At 40.6% G+C, this 16,219-nt stretch overlaps 1 protein-coding gene across 3 annotated transcripts; it reads right to left on the reverse strand.

Moving 5' to 3' along the window:
- Window positions 1–574: 574 nt before the first annotated feature.
- Window positions 575–7,435, reverse strand: LOC136490120 (uncharacterized). Of its 3 annotated transcripts, none has more exons than XM_066486602.1 (3): window positions 7,372–7,435; window positions 1,121–4,311; window positions 575–995 (listed from the first exon to the last, which is right to left on the reverse strand). In XM_066486602.1, the coding sequence occupies exons 1-3, from the start codon at window positions 7,381–7,383 to the stop codon at window positions 992–994; spliced, it is 3,207 nt and encodes a 1,068-aa protein (XP_066342699.1). In that variant the 5' UTR covers window positions 7,384–7,435; the 3' UTR covers window positions 575–991. The 3 variants fall into 3 exon arrangements, 2 of the variants coding, with proteins under 2 accessions (XP_066342699.1, XP_066342700.1); XM_066486603.1 differs by lacking the exon at window positions 7,372–7,435 and adding an exon at window positions 4,754–5,145; XR_010767525.1 differs by lacking the exons at window positions 575–995; window positions 7,372–7,435 and adding an exon at window positions 4,773–5,145 and having other exon boundaries at window positions 4,173–4,311.
- Window positions 7,436–16,219: the final 8,784 nt, after the last annotated feature.

The following is a 16,219-nucleotide window of genomic DNA, read 5'->3' on the forward strand; positions in this document are numbered from 1 at the left end:
ATAATGTAATACATTCTATGTTGTGCTCATGCTTGGATTTGACAAAGTTCGTTAAAAAGGAAACCATAATTCGGGGAGAAACTCTTTAATTGAGTTTAATCTATGGGAAATGCGTCATTTGAGTATTCCAATCTCATAATTTATATTAAAAATTTTAGAATGCATTGCGTTACAGGATATAGGGAGTATGACGCAGAGGGCTAATCTAGCCTCTGGTACCTAATTATAGTGTATCTATATGGGCACCACATTACAAAAAGAACAAGAAAGAGTGCAAAGACAAGTAGGAGTAGGTACTAAGCACAAACTTTTTAATACTTACTCCCTCCATCCCTAAATGTCTGTCGTTTTCGCTTCCCGATAAACAACTTTGACTAAACATATATTAAAAAATATTAATATTTATGATACATAATTAGTACCATTGGATAGATATATGAATCTAGTTTTTTAATAAATTTATTTAGTAATAGAAATGTTGCACGTATTTTCTATAAATCGAGTCAAAGTTATCGACACGCAAATCATGGCGACAAACATTAAGGAACGGAGGGAGTATGTCTCAGAACATGGGTTTATGAGTATATAATTATTTAGCAATCAGGGTACTGAATACACAGATACATCGCATAAAACACACATAATTATATAGCAATCAGGGTACCGAATAGATAAATACATCACATAAAATACATATTAATCTTCCTCAGCGAAGAAACAGCATGAGAAGGTGTAGACAACAAACCAGTGGTGATGATGTTGATGCAGAGGACGCAGAACAACAACGCAGTTTTAGCAGAGGAAACCAGCCACATGACGAAGAGGACGATGACAATGAGAAGCTTGTTACTAGGAGTACATCTTATTTGATCGGCTGTCGTCAGCATTGGATGCCGATGCCGATGCGATGCAACCTGCAACATATATAGGGAGTGGAGGGTTCCGTCCATCTCCATGTGATTGTTGTCTACCAACGGTGGCTGATGATTGCTTACCTGCAACATATATAATAAATTGGTCAACAGAGTTATGAGTAACATATATGCCTACGCTACAGCATGGAATGAATGAGTGAATGCGTGAGCATGCAATTATTATGTTGCTTGATCGATCACCTAACCTGAGGACGGTGCCTCTGAGCAGCTTGGCCTTCCTGTAGTGGCGTGAGTGCCTGGGGTGGAAGAGGGAAGGGTGGTGCTTCGCCTCCAGCCCAACCCACTCGAGGCCGTCCCACCAGTCCTTCTCGCACACCACCGTGGGTGGCTGCGCGAGGCGGCCCCCGACGGCCGGCACACGCCTGAGGGCCGGGCAGCCCGTGACAATGAGAGTCTCGAGCATCGGTGCAGACATCATGCGGCCGCAGATGCTGTGTAGCATCGGGAGGTTGTGGAGGTGGATGCGCCGCAGCCTGGGGAAATTCTTGACGATTTCTTGCTCCTCGGGCCTGGTGTTCAATGGGAAAATCTCCCTAAGATCACCGCAGCATACGATCTCAAGGGTCTCAAGCCGAGGCAATAACATATACTTGTACAAGGGGAGCACGAGGATGACTCTAGGGCAGTAGTCGAGGTGCAAGAACTGCAGGGACCTAAACGACGAGTCGTAGCCATCGGGCTGACCTTCTAAACTCCAGTTCCAGACGTACTTTGCCATCGGGAGCCTTGATGCCCAGAATGTTGTCATATATGGAAATATCTTGGACCCAGTCATACTGGGCCTCCACCTAATAAACTCCTTTTCTCGGAAGGTAGTGAAGACAGATCGCAGCCTCGGGCACATCTCAACTCGGCACCACTGAAGACGGTCCCATGATACATCTGGTGACAGCGGGATGCCGGTGGTGATGGACCAGCTATCATGTACGTGCAGAACGTTAGCACTTTGGCATATAAACTCAGGGGGCATAGTCCGTGTTCCATCTGTGCTGCCTTGTGATTCATTCTCTCCCTCCTGCTCGTCATCCTCTTCATCATCTTGTACGTGGATGTACCAGCCATGACCATGCATCGTCCCGGTCGTCGGGCAATCCCAGATCCAGCGGATTGCGCCTTCACCATCACTATCATCATCTCCAGCAGCAGCAGCCTCATACTGAATAAGTTGGTTACGAGTGATGGCATCTCCCGCATATGCCGTTGCTACATCATGTACAGGCTGCTGCAAGATACTGGTTCCTTGAGCAGCAACAGAAGCACCAGATGCCGGTGGTGAAGATATCTCGACACGTGCGGGCCTGCTAATGGGATAGCTATTCCATTGGCTGGTGTAAAAGGCTCGAAGTGACCGAAGGAGTCTCGCATCCCTTACACAAATGTACCAGTCGCTGTCAAAGGATGCAGAAATAGACGATGATCCTATGATAGATGCAGAGTTGGCCTCCTTGCTATTTTCTTCCCATCTACATAGATGCGGTGATTGCTGGTCCAATGCTGCGGACTGGGTGGTGGTGCTCATACGGAACACGTCCAGGGTTGCAGCAATAGACGATGAACCTCGTGGCCACAGTATTGCTCGAAGCTTCTGGCAGCCTAGTAGGATGAGCTGCTTCAGTCCCCGGGCTTCTACCTCCCGCAAGTCGAGGGTTTCCAATGCTGTGCAAGAGAGGTCCAGCTCGTGGAGGCACCCAAGCAATCCTCTCAGCATTATACTCCTCAACTGAGCACAGCCACGGAAGGAGATGTTGCATAGCCTGTTGACCGTAGCACCTTCACTTTCAACATCATAAGTAGCATTGTTGACGAGGACGGCTTGTTCCAGCGTAGCAGAGTTTTCAAATATTAATCTTTGTGTGTCAACACAGCTTGCGCCAACGGATCTGGGCAGATCGGCAACATTGTCATCTGTTACTCGGAGCTTGACAAGGCTGCCACCACCAGGTAAATCACTTGTGCTCCAATTCTTGATTCCCCTTACATTCAACTCTCGGAGGTTGGCCATTATGTTCATCATCCTTTCTGACAGCAACCAGCACCAGTCTGTGTAGCTCAAATCCAATACTTGCAGCTTCCAGAAACAAGCCCTCCATGCTCCACTCTGGTCAAGCTCATTGTCCTCTGGTGTGATACTTGTGCCGTCGTCCTCGCAACGGTGGAGGAGGAGGAACCTTAGGTTGCTGCAACAGAGGAAGGGTGGAGATGCAAATCTAAAGGTGCATTGAGAGAGATGCAGCACATGCAGACTACTGGCTGAATGTTCGAACACAGAAGCTGGTAATGGTATTGCTGTGTCAGCAGTAGCAACTCCTCTAGAGGGAGATTCTTCATTTTCATAATTTGACAGAAAAAAGGAAGTCTCTTCTGCAGGCACACTGGTAATCTTGGAGGAGGATGAAGGGCAGCAAATCACCGGCAGCCGTGCCAAATGATGATGCTGGAGAGCAGTTGAGGAAGAAACGGCTTGGCGCATATACCTCCAATTCCAATTCAAGTGTATGTTTCTCTGCAGTGCGTCACCAATCTTCCAAGCCGATGCTTCAGTGCTACCACCTTGTATAATGCCGTCACAAACCCAGTAGTTTGAAGCATGGGTAGCCCAATCTAAGCCACCCATGCCCTGCAACTTCCACATGTACAGGATGCATGCCTCCACTACCATGTGGTCGATGGCACCGGTGTACTGAGCAACCTCCTTGGCTTCCTCATGCACAAAGCCCCACAGTAAACTGCCATTTCTATCAATATCAAGGCCGTCGTCAATGTAATCGTCGTCATATCTGTATGGAGGATAGGTATATGACAGTCTACCATAAAGGTGCACCCCACCAGGATTCAGTTCATTTATGCTGTGAATATCTGGTGTGACAGAGGGTCTAAACCTCCCTTGCACTGTCCACAACAGCATGTTGCCTTCAAAGTTTGAATTCAGTGGGATACCAAACTCGTTCAGGTCAATGTAGCTGCCACTTCCGTTATGGAAGACCACAGCTAACCTATTGATGTCGGCAAGCCTTCTGTAGATGTGCCTATAGATTTCCCGTACCTCCTTTCTATTGCTTTCTTCCACGCCGTTGAAATCATCCTCCTTGTCGTGCCGGCTCAAGATGGACATCACTGATTGGGGGAGCTCTAGCTCATCGGCAATGGCCTTCTGTAGGGCCCTCCTGCTTTTCCACACTGAGCAATCCAAATGGATAACCTTGTCAAACTTGGATCCTGGGGATTTTAGACGCTGCACTGCCACTTTGAGAGTAGCTGATGCCCCCCATCCTTGCCAGCCAACGAAGTAGAACACATTAGAATTGCGATTGTTCTCCACTTGACGGAGTATTTCTGTAGCCGCAGCATCAACGTTCTCTGCCACGAGCCTCCTTGGCTACAATGTGAAAAAAAATGCCAAATGAGATTATTAGATACTACGTATTACTTTCACAATACAATTGTTCGTGTGTGACAGAGAGCGAGAAATTTTCCTTTTCTATGCGTCAGGCCAGCAGCGGATCGAAAAACAGAGCAGGGGGCTAAGTATCGCTTATATATGTTTAACATTGTGCTATCAGGTGATAGACTGCTACAGTTAAAACATGGCCTTCTCACCACGAGGTGTTAAGATGTGCAGAGTTAAACCTTTGCACAGGTTGAATTAAACAATTGGCTCTGTAATTAAGGCATTGAAGGCTTGGACCCTTCCCTCGAGCAAAAATAACTACTGCTTATTCGAATCGAACAAACAATAGAAATCACTAGAGAAAAATGTGCTCATCCAAGCAAAAAACAATTAATGATAGTGTATTGTTCTAGTAGTGAATAGAAAGTACCGAACACATTCAAGATTACCAAGAACACGTCTCCCGGAAGTCTAAAGACAATCCGAATCCAGGATAACAGACAACTGACATCATGATGCGGATTTGGGCCTCACTCAGATGTAGTCGCTCAAGATCACGAATCCACAACTTGGTGAAGGACACTAAGTAGTATACTATGAACCCGGATTCACCAGAAAACAAAAAGGCCAGTCGTTGACTCCTTGCAGATATTGGATCTGCCCTCAGCGATTGAGTCCCTGACCTCGACCGCTGGTGCCTGGCATGCTGCAGCCGGAACTGGAAGGGCGTAACTGCTGGGGCGCTGGGCGCCTCGTCTAGCCAGCGAGCCATGTCCCGGTGAATGGCCAGGGTGGGGCAGTGGAGTAGGATGGGCAGATCCGCGGATGGTGATGGGGATTGGATTGGGAGTAGAGAGGGCGCCACCGGCTGCAACGCGAGAAAGACGAAGCGCCTATGCACTGCCCAATCAGGGCAGTGATGAGGAGGATGGGCCTGATTGGGCCTTCTTGCATGGGCTAACAGTGGACTGATATTACGTTGGATATTCACTCTTTATTTGGGCTGAACCCGGGCTTGAGCCCCCGAGTTTGGGCCCTGGATCCAACCCTGCTTCAGGCTATTCCCTCACTGTTGTACCATCGTGCACTCAAACGTCAATACTACCCGCCAATGAGATAGCATTTAAATTTTAAATATAATGAAGAATGCATAGAATAAGAGAATATTACCTCCGTTTCTTTTTATGCAAACTTGATACCGTTAGATTTGTAAGTATTTATACTATCTGCTATCATAAGTTATTATATGATATAAACATAAAGTAAATAAATAGACAGTATAATTTAGGAGACCGTGTCATTCTAGCGCGTCTTAGGGACATTGTATAAATAAAGAGAGATGATAAAAGTTTTATGGAATGAAATGAGTTTTATGGGAATAAAACTTATTTAAACTGTTTCCAACACCTAATACTTTCACTAAGACTGGCCTAATAAAACAGAACGGAGTGAGTAATGGTTAATGCTATAAGGGCCTGACCTTGGGCACTTAGGGCATCTCCCAACAGTACGAGCTAGTTACTAGCTCCAAGACAATCTCTTCAATAGTGTTAACTTTTAGAAGTAGCTCATAATATATGATTAGGTCCACATGACAATCTCACATTATCTTGAAATGTGTATATAAGAGTCTAGCTTTTGATCAAGAACCAGTTTTTCTCTCTCTTCTATTAAAATTTTGAAAGGATCAAAATGCCTAGAGGGGGGGGGGGGTGTTTGAATAGGCGTTTTCTGAAATTCACAAACTTTTGCAGCGGATTAAATCACGGGTATCAAAATTTCCGGTCCCAAGCGGAATTAGTGGACTTGTCCAAAATTCCGGTGAGGACCGAATTTTCGAATCCCAGAGAGTAGTGAGCTAACTAATTATGAATTGAAATGCTCAAATTCTAAATTGAGTTCACCACACAAGTATAGAGTTCCTTTTTTCCCCAGACTTTATCCAAGGGTTTGTAAAATAACGTATTTCTAGGGTATCACTCTTGTAAATACATTTTTAGATGAGGGCCTCCATAGAAACCATCCGTATAAATGCATTTCCAGAAAAACAACACAAAAAAATGCTTTTTTGTTTTGCTCCCAAGCGTCTTATAATCTCAAACTCTATTAGTGTTCTGGACATGCAAGCCGTACACCTCAACAGTTCACTATTAGATGCAATTATAATCCACTGACATTTGCGATTATGATATATGTGTTAGCAAGACACATCATCTACTAACATGCATTTATGAGCATGCTACGCCATCCACTAACAATAATTTGTAATAGTTTATTCCTTCATATAAGTAATTATATGTAATCTAGTTTAATTTCAAATCATTTGCAATACCCGCATCAATGCGCCGGGTATGCTTCCAGTTCTAGAGAATTCAAACCCATGATTTCAAACCTCTCATGAGTATGCCATACCATCCCACTATACTGCACACGTGTTTGCTATAATTGCAATAGGAAAATCTTATAGTATTTTAGGTGGGAAATATTTCTATAGGGGCAAGCCTCTTGAACTAACAACTTACCTCTAATCTACAAACAAAAGAACGACAATTACTTTGAAAATAGATCTGAATCTTGTAACGGGGCCCATAAATGATGTCCATTGAAAATATTGTTAACTATAAATTTTATATATAATTGAGCTCTACAATTTTAATATTGAGTTTATCTTCATCTGACTTTATATGCAAATGTTATACATTTAATCGTGCAGCCTCTATTTCTAGAGGCCAGCTTGACCGTCTTTAAAAATTGATTTAGTAACAGGACATTTCGTAAGGAGGTCCATCTCTACAAATAGATAATTTCTAGAGATAGTTCAGCTTATGAACCACCTCCGATACTCGGAGACTGTTGGATACTAGCCCCTCTGGTCCATTTCTAGAAATGGTTGTCTTTGTTTCTCAGCCATGTGTGAAAAAGAACAGAGGCACACCTAGAAATCATTTTTTTATAGTCTTTCTCCAACAAAATGAAGCGAGAACATATATATAGTATAAGTATAGGAACAAATCTGCAGAATAAATAAATATAATAAAATGCATCTACCTCACTCCCCATGTCTACGTGCAGAGCTTCAGAGCTGGCGAAGTTCTACCCCACATGGATCGATCGATCGATCACCACAGAAAGCTCCGGACTTGGTTCGTTCCTAAGGGCATACGACGCAAAGTATACATAGTGCTGTGTCAGTGAGTGTATTTAGTAGTACATGTAATTAGACTCACTCGGGCCGACCGTCATATGCATATAAACTTGGAGAAGCAACCAGCAAATGAGATCGATGCATGTTTTGTGTAGTTACCTTGAGTGAGGCCTCAGGTCGAAGACGACGTACAAGCTAAGCCAAATAAACATATAGTGGTGAATTGCATATAAAGTTAGCTATCTGATATACTCCTAGCCATATGGGGGAGGAAACGTCCATAAAGAATGTGTATACCTTGCGTTACTTTGCTTCTTTCTTTACTTTTTATAAAGAAAAAGGATGATTCTTTCATTCCTGGACACGTAAGATCCTTTGCTTCCTGAGTTTAAACGAAATACTAAAGCTAAAGTTTATAGACCTCAAAATGAAAAAGGTAAATAAAGATAAAACATTTAGGGCCTTTAGTTTTAATTTGTTGCCTGCGGTCCCATGCATGAGCCGACAAGCCTTTCCTTTACTTATCATCTGATCTGACACATATTAACGGAAAAAGAATGCGTTGGCCGGCCTGTGCCCTGTGGTGACAGCTTTGGCACAACGAATCGAATCATACTTTGGAGACAAGAGAGACAGGATGCGATGCGAACACATAGAACTCTATAATCTCAACATTCTGTACTGCAAAATATGTGTTTGCAGTTTGGTATTAACCAACAAACTGTTTTGCAAAAGTTGTTGATGTAGCCGGTTCGAAGTTACAAGAGGAGTGGTGGTCGTTCAATCCGATTGTGAAAATCTTTTTCGCCACTTTAAGGAATAATTAATTTATTGTCATCATGAGAGGGTGGTGACTAGTGGCAAATGAATTACCACTTTGTGAGAGTAGTGGATATGAGAGGGCTTCTGCCTCATAATGGCAAAAGGTTAAATGTCCCGTTTGAGCAGCCACTATGCCACTTCCTAACATACCGGTAATATATATTTTCCACTGCTAGTTGAAGCCATGAACTGGCAGTGAAAATGGTATGGTACAAAACCCCACGCCACCCCTCTTCTTCCTTACCCCTTCTACTTTCTTGCCACCGACTCCCACCATTGTTAGGACCATTTTTCACTAATTTGCTCATGGATGCTCTTAATTCTTGAAGGATTCACATCAATTTCTTGTTTTAAGGTCGGTAGCTTGCAACCTTTTAAATTCCTAGCTTGTTTCATTGGCTAAATATTTCATTTTGGGATGAATGTCATGAAAAGCATCTTTCTTCCTTTTAGAAGACTTCTTGCACCTAATGGAGGCTCCCAAATTTTGAAGGTTTCACATCACACTAGCTTACTCAAAGATTAGTATATGTAGTCTCTAATTTAATTGTTAGCTTATTTGCTTGGTTAGGTTGTTTCCGATATATTGAGACTGAATATGATGGAGAGCCTTTTTAATTTAATTTCTTCAGTTTGGAGGACATTTTTATTTAGTTGTTCGAGTAAGCTCCCAAATTATGAAAGTTGTACATCACCAATATTATTACTCTAAGATTGGTATCTAGCCACTCATTCAATTTCTTTATTTTAGAAGACATTTTTTTATTAAATTGAATAGTTGTTTGGATGGCACACATTTTTAATAGACATTTTTCATTAAATTGAGCATCATAGATTTTTAGCGGGCATTTTCATTAAGTTGAGTGGCATATTTTTAGTATTGCTTATGTCATACCCATTGTTTATTCAACGATGGATCGTAGATGAATGTATTGTTTGGAGCCTATGTCTACCAAGTTCGTGGAAGGCACTGATTCTTTTGTAATGGATCATGGACCAACATATACTGCCCACATATTGGTTGCAAAAATAAAAAAATGGTTTCAAGACATCGAGCAAATATGTTGTTATCTGTTGCATAGGGGTTTCATGACAAACTATAAGGTTTGGACTAAGCATGGGGAAGATGATGACAACTTTCTTGAGGAAGATGGTGAAAGCTTAAATATGTAACATAAAGAGCAAGTCACAGGAGGGAAACTCCTAGAGACGAAGATTTATCACGCGTTATTGATTGCCGAAACAAAACTCCTAGTTCAAGTTGAAGCTCCACACTGGATATGCATCCTATCACTGGGTCTTACCCTAGTCACTGTGTTGGGTCGGAAGGAAAAGAATAGGAAGATTGGAAGTTGATACTTGCATTGATGATAATTGCTCCAAGTTTAAAGCTTTGGAGCTACATTCTTGTAATTTGCTTGTGTTCTTCCTAGTTCACATCAAATTATTCTAACCTCCCTAAAATTTAATGAAATATAACTGAAGGCATGGTCGCGTGGGCAACCTCACTAACTTACAGTATCTGAACATTAATGAAAAATCCTTGGGGGCCTCCGCTCTCCTCCCTTCAATAGGCTTAAATTTTGGCTATTCTCCATATTTTTAAAAAATGAAACAAGCGGATCAATTGCACAAAATATAGGAAATTCAAATTAACTGAACTATTCGAATCTTCTTTACTTTCTTAGTTGAATCAATATTAATATAACATATGTTATGAAAATATGATTTTTTTTAACAAGAACACTTTTATAAAACTTGTATAAATATAATTTTTGTTTGCAAGTCTTGCTAAAACCCTTTAAAAGACCCAAATCAAAATTTTCAAATTGAAATACTTCACAAAAATAATTGTGATTTTTATTGATTCTAGATTAAGATTTTTAAATTCTGATTAAATACAAATACAAATTTGTTTTCGAAGCTAATTTCAAACTCTGCGAACGGGATGCCGGGGCCCCGCTGGGACTAGTCCGTTAACAGCTCACCGAGCACCATGATTCATCCATAGAGGAAAATCATGGCACGACTTAGCACCTCCGTTTTTATCAGAAAAAAACACTTGAGGGAAGACGATTGCAAAGACCGAACGCGTATAGCTACAAATCTCACATATAGCGTATTAGTATTAAGAATAAAACCAGATACACACCATATGTGAGCCCAGAAAGTCAAATCTCACATATAGCTACAAATAAGGGTAATATCAAAAGACAATGCTTAAATACATAGCGTATTAGTATTAAGAATACAACCTCAGAGTATAGACAGCGTAAAGACAACTCCGATCTTCAAGCGAAGACTCCAAATCCACAGGGACAACTGACTGGTTGATCACAAGCCTAATTCCTCCAAACTCTAGCAATCTGGTACCCATCTGAGATTTTCATCCAAAGATTTAAAAAGTAAAGCAAGCGTAAGTACATGTCGTACTCAACAAATATAACATGGGGTTCATGAGGCTCAAAATGCTGATACTGGTTTAACTGCGATTAGCTTTTAATGAGTCATGATTTTAGCATGGGAGTAGCAACAAGTTTATCTCAAGCCCATAAACACATGATCAGGTAAGCATGAATACTGAATAGCATAAACAGTAATAATTAATGAGCATCTTCATCATCAGTATTCATCATCATTAACCATTAGTGATCATCTATTCCGTAAATGTTCTAAGGCCGCTCGTGACCGTGAGCACGATTGATATACCAGTTTTACACTCTGCAGGGGTTGTACACATTCACTGTGAGTCGTGATTTACCCTTTCGCCCGAGGTGATCAGCCTCTTGACCCACTACCAAGGAAGGTCGGCAGGGTTCACTATGAAGCCTTTCAAAGGTTCGTCTAACAAGTTAGGGCTATTAGATTCACTCGGCAAACAGATGTAGAGCCCCCTTTCCCGATGGCACATTGACACGCAGCCTATAGACATGGGGACAGAGGCCGCGCTATGCCCGATTCGGCAAGCCATTCTTACGCCAATAAAGGTAACCACTAACAAGCTAGAAAAGGTCCTCATACTGAGCTAAAGTCAGAGCCATATAGCCCTCACAGCTGTACTGTAAGTCCCGGATGATCACTTACAGATAAGTCCTTAGGGAGAGGAATCTAAAGCACCATAAAACAGCCTAATGCTCTAGCCTCCTTGTTCCATGTTGCTAAAAAGCATCTTTTAGTGTTTATTGCATATACCATTAGTCAAGTTACAAGATCATGGTTGTAGTTGAGCACTAGCAATGCTACCCAATGCAATACTCCAAAGGTATCAAGGTACAAGTACAAAAGACTAGGATATCCTTAGTGGTAGTCAAGGTAGACACATGCAGCATGAATTAAATTATTAAAGGTGTATAGGACAACAAGGAAGATCCCATGTTATACTTGCCTTAAACACCGATCCTTCGGTAAGCTTTAATCTTCAACGCTCTTCTTCTTCTTCTTGATCACCACGTATATCTCACTGACTGGACATAATCATAAAGCACCACACAAGCATCCGTACAATCATACACGATGCAAACAATAGATCTAAATTAGAACAGTACACCAATCATAGAAAAATAAGTAAAAGAGTTTGAAATACGATTCTACGCATCACCACGAACACACAGTCGCGAGAAGCACACTAATCGGAGCTACGGTTGGAAAGAAACGACTACAGACTTTTATATTATAAAAGAAAAGAGAAGACTATAATCTTGATTTATGTTAATTAGGAAAAACTATGTGAGTAGCACTAATTTAGATTAAACAAATCATATTTATACTTAAAGGCTGAGTTGAAGCTAATCATATTTTATTTATAAATATTTTGATCTCATTTATACCGATTCAGCTTTAACTTGCAAATATGAACTGACATGTGAGAACATGTAATCAAATTTGATATGTGTGTTTAGACTAAACATATTATAATTTAGAAACATATTTATGTTAGCAACTAATCATGTTAAAAATTATTTGCAACAGAGCATTGTATATAATTATGTTGCTTTTATTTATAAAAACTAGTTGCATGCATATTAACCAAATTAATATTTAAACATATATATAAAAGTCACAAAGCTTGGACGTTGGACCTTAAAAATCCATGCCATTTCAAGCCGGTCATTTCTAGCTCTTCCTACTATCACTTTTGTCCCGTTTTGCCCGCGTCTCTGATTTTGGTCGATTTTTAAGATGAAGGTTAATTAGCCTGACGCGACGAATCACTCAGAACCGAGCAGCAAGGGAATATCTTGGGTGGACGCTAGTACTAGTATATATATATCATGGTACATACTGAAGAAACCAGCAATTAACTGGCTTTCAGTTTCAGGCGAAGCAGCAGATTTCCAGCATGATCCAGTCGTCAGCACTCAGCACAATCCATGGAGCCTGGAGTTATTAATACTTATACTAATTTGGCGCGCATTGACCACGACATGAAAAACGACGACACTAGCATGTAGATCACATCGATACGAATCTAACGCAACTGTAACGACTCGAAACGGACTTAAAACGAATATACGACGACGATATTACGAACCAGTGGTAATTTCGTAATTACCTCGTCTTCATCCTTTGGCCTCCCGTACAGCCACCACACGGCCATGACAACAGCAGCTGCGCAGGGGTGAGCTCGACTTGTTGCACGAAGAAGAGGATGACCGGGCCGGGCAGCGTGGTAGCGACAGCGACGGCGACGGCGAGGGAAGGAGGGAAAAATATCATTTACTACACAAGGGATTTCCCAAACTAGGGGCTCCCTATACGGTAGTTTTGGTGTGCTTTGCCCAAGGGGTTGGTTGATATATATAGGAAGAAAAACTCCCCACATCCACGTCAACTAGCGATATGGTACTAATTGATGTTGCATCCTCCACATTTACTAATGGGCCTAATCAATCATTAAAGCCCATTAGTAAATAAATGCATGGTCCTTTAGGATTTATTAGAATTATTACACATGGGCTTTGAGTGTTGATGGGAAAACATGATATTTTATTATTTTCGGAATTGATTAATTTCGTGGATAAAATAATTCTAGAAAAGTCCAGAATTGATATTTAAGCCACGAAAAATACTCCGAGACCTCCAAAAATTTGGGGAAAATTTTCAGAGACACTTTGGAACATGATGAACCCAAATAAAGTATTTGGAGCTCATAAAAAGATTGTTGGGAACTTGAAACATAAAGATTAAGGTGAAGGAGGTAGGAATTAAATTCCAGAAAGAAGCTGGAAAGTTCCTAGAGATAGATATTCGTCTACTAAACCTAAAAAACACACACATTTTGCACATAGAAACACGAGATGCGACCAGCATGAATGCAACAAACACGTTTCTACCTTATGATAAATTTTAAATTAATAAAAATTTTTATTTTCCTATGTTTTCATGTGCACAAAAATTCACAAATAAATCATTTTAACTCTATTTTCAAAAGTGGCAAATTTTAGGGTGTTATAATTCTACCCCCTTAAGATGAATCTCGTCCTCGAGATTCGAAAGACGTCGACTAAGATATAAGGATACTCCGTCTTTGGATTCTTCTTTACTTAATCGTGTAGTTGCATCGTCTTGATAAAAGATCCCACTTTACTTTGCATACCCATGAATCTTACTCCAAGTCACTTACCAAACCAATTCCAAGATTCTGATAGGTGCTCCAAATAATACTCAGGTAACTCCAATCACTAGGCCGCTTTTCCTATTATACCTATTCTCTTTCTTAAAATATCCACCTTCCAACGAAGCCTGACGAATCTCTTAGTCAGAAGGAAATTCTACCACCAATCTTCAAAATATTAATGTCTCCAGTCAAGTTGCTCAAACTTGAAATACAATTCTTAATTCTTGGTGTCACCCGAACCTTCTTAACACAATTCTTCATTGCTAAGGTCATTGGCCATGACTTTTGCTTCTCCAAGTGATAGCACTTTTTCCAAGTCATAATCAATTTCATTCCAACGAGGATAACACAAGCTCAAAACCAAATTAGTGAAGATGTCCTGTAGATTCTTGTGATCCACCAAGATGTCACTCTTACTTCTAAAAAGATAGTACTTCCATGCTTCATAATAGATAACTTCCAGATCATGTTAGGTAGTTCAACTCATGCTTTCTTAATTGACTTAATGAACAAGCCACTACTTTTCTTCTAGTTTAAGGACACATCCCACACCTTGACAAGGTGCATCCTTGTAGATATGAAGCTCTCGTCCGGATCTGGCAAATCTAATATTTATGTTTTACTTCAACCTCTTCTTGGACTCCTTCAACACTTAGCTGAAATTTCTTTATCCAAACTAACTTGAAAACTTCTCCGGTAGCTCTACCATAATCTTGATGATCTTGGTTAAACCTCCCTTGAACCTTTAATCAAACCTCATTGAGACTCTAAACTTCTTTCACATCTTTGGGTACCACCACGCTTTCGCTGCGCAAACTAGAACGTAGGATACTTCATCTTGTAAATTCTTCAACTTGGCTACCCCCTTAAGAAAAGATCAATAGGGTAGCTTGAACCTTCTTCTAGATGGATTAACTAGCATAAGGACATCCTGACATCCCAAAGAAACTCTCGTGTAGGGGCAAGAACAAGAAATCTGAAGTTCTTCGCGAGTAGAAAAACAACAGCACAGTAAAACAGCTGTAACTCTTACTCCATTAATCCAATGAAGTTGTAGCTTATACCGTTGGAATGCTTATAAAATTTACCACGAGTTCCTTATAGAACACTTTTCCAAATTCTACAGCTAACTTGGTCGAAAATAGTGCACAACAGAAACTGTTCTTGGTTCCAAACAGCACAGATGCATCACCTTGTGATTTTCGTATCTCCATAATCAAAGTAGCTACCAGGATGATTCTTGCTCTCAGAGAAAGATATTGAAGTCTACTATTGTCCAGAATTTTCTCATAATTTTTGGTTGTCCAAGAATAAAGATATAAACCAAAGAGTGCAGACTGCTCCGAAAAGATAGGATAGGGAAAACAGAAGAAAATCATGCCCCAACTATTTATGGCACTAATCCTTATACCTTAGGCCTATAAACTAAATGAAATTATGGGAACACCCAACAAGATCATTGCAATCATTACAAAGATGCAAAACAATCATAAGCATAATGATAATTAAACAAGCAATAAAGATTCACAATTCAATCATTGACTCAACTTACGATACTATCGTCCTCATTATGTAAGGGGTAACAATCCTAAGACTTATCTTTAGATTACACAAGAAGGGGTTGAGGAACAATTCTAAAAGCATATCAAATCAAGGAGTGAACAAAGACTTTAAAATAAGCACCAAGGTAGAGATGAATAGCAAGCGTAAAGATATAGTAGAGAAGAAAATATCAAGATTTATAGAACAAGGATTTTATAGCAATTTCAAAACCTTAAGACGGCCAATTTCTAACAAGGCTTGCGTCATACAGTTAGCATTGCTCTGATACCACTTGTAACACCCGGTTTTAAGAATAAAACCAGATACACACCATATGTGAGCCCAGGAAGTCAAATCTCACATATAGCTACAAATAAGGGTAATATCAAAAGACAATGCTTAAATACATAGCGTATTAGTATTAAGAATACAACCTCAGAGTATAGACAACGTAAAGACAACTCCGATCTTCAAGCGAAGACTCCAAATCCACAGGGACAACTGACTGGTTGATCACAAGCCTAATTTCTCCAAACTCTAGCAATCTGGTACCCATCCGGGATTTTCATCCAAAGATTTAAAAAGTAAAGCAAGCGTAAGTACATGTCGTACTCAACAAATATAACATGGGGTTCATGAGGCTCAAAAGGCTGACACTGGTTTAACTGCGATTAGCTTTTAATGAGTCATGATTTTAGCATGGGAGTAGCAATAAGTTTATCTCAAGCCCATAAACACATGATCAGGTAAGCATGAATAATGAATAGCAT

Source organism: Miscanthus floridulus, chromosome 10, assembly GCF_019320115.1.
Source record: "Miscanthus floridulus cultivar M001 chromosome 10, ASM1932011v1, whole genome shotgun sequence".
NCBI classification, from domain to species: Eukaryota; Viridiplantae; Streptophyta; class Magnoliopsida; order Poales; family Poaceae; genus Miscanthus; species Miscanthus floridulus.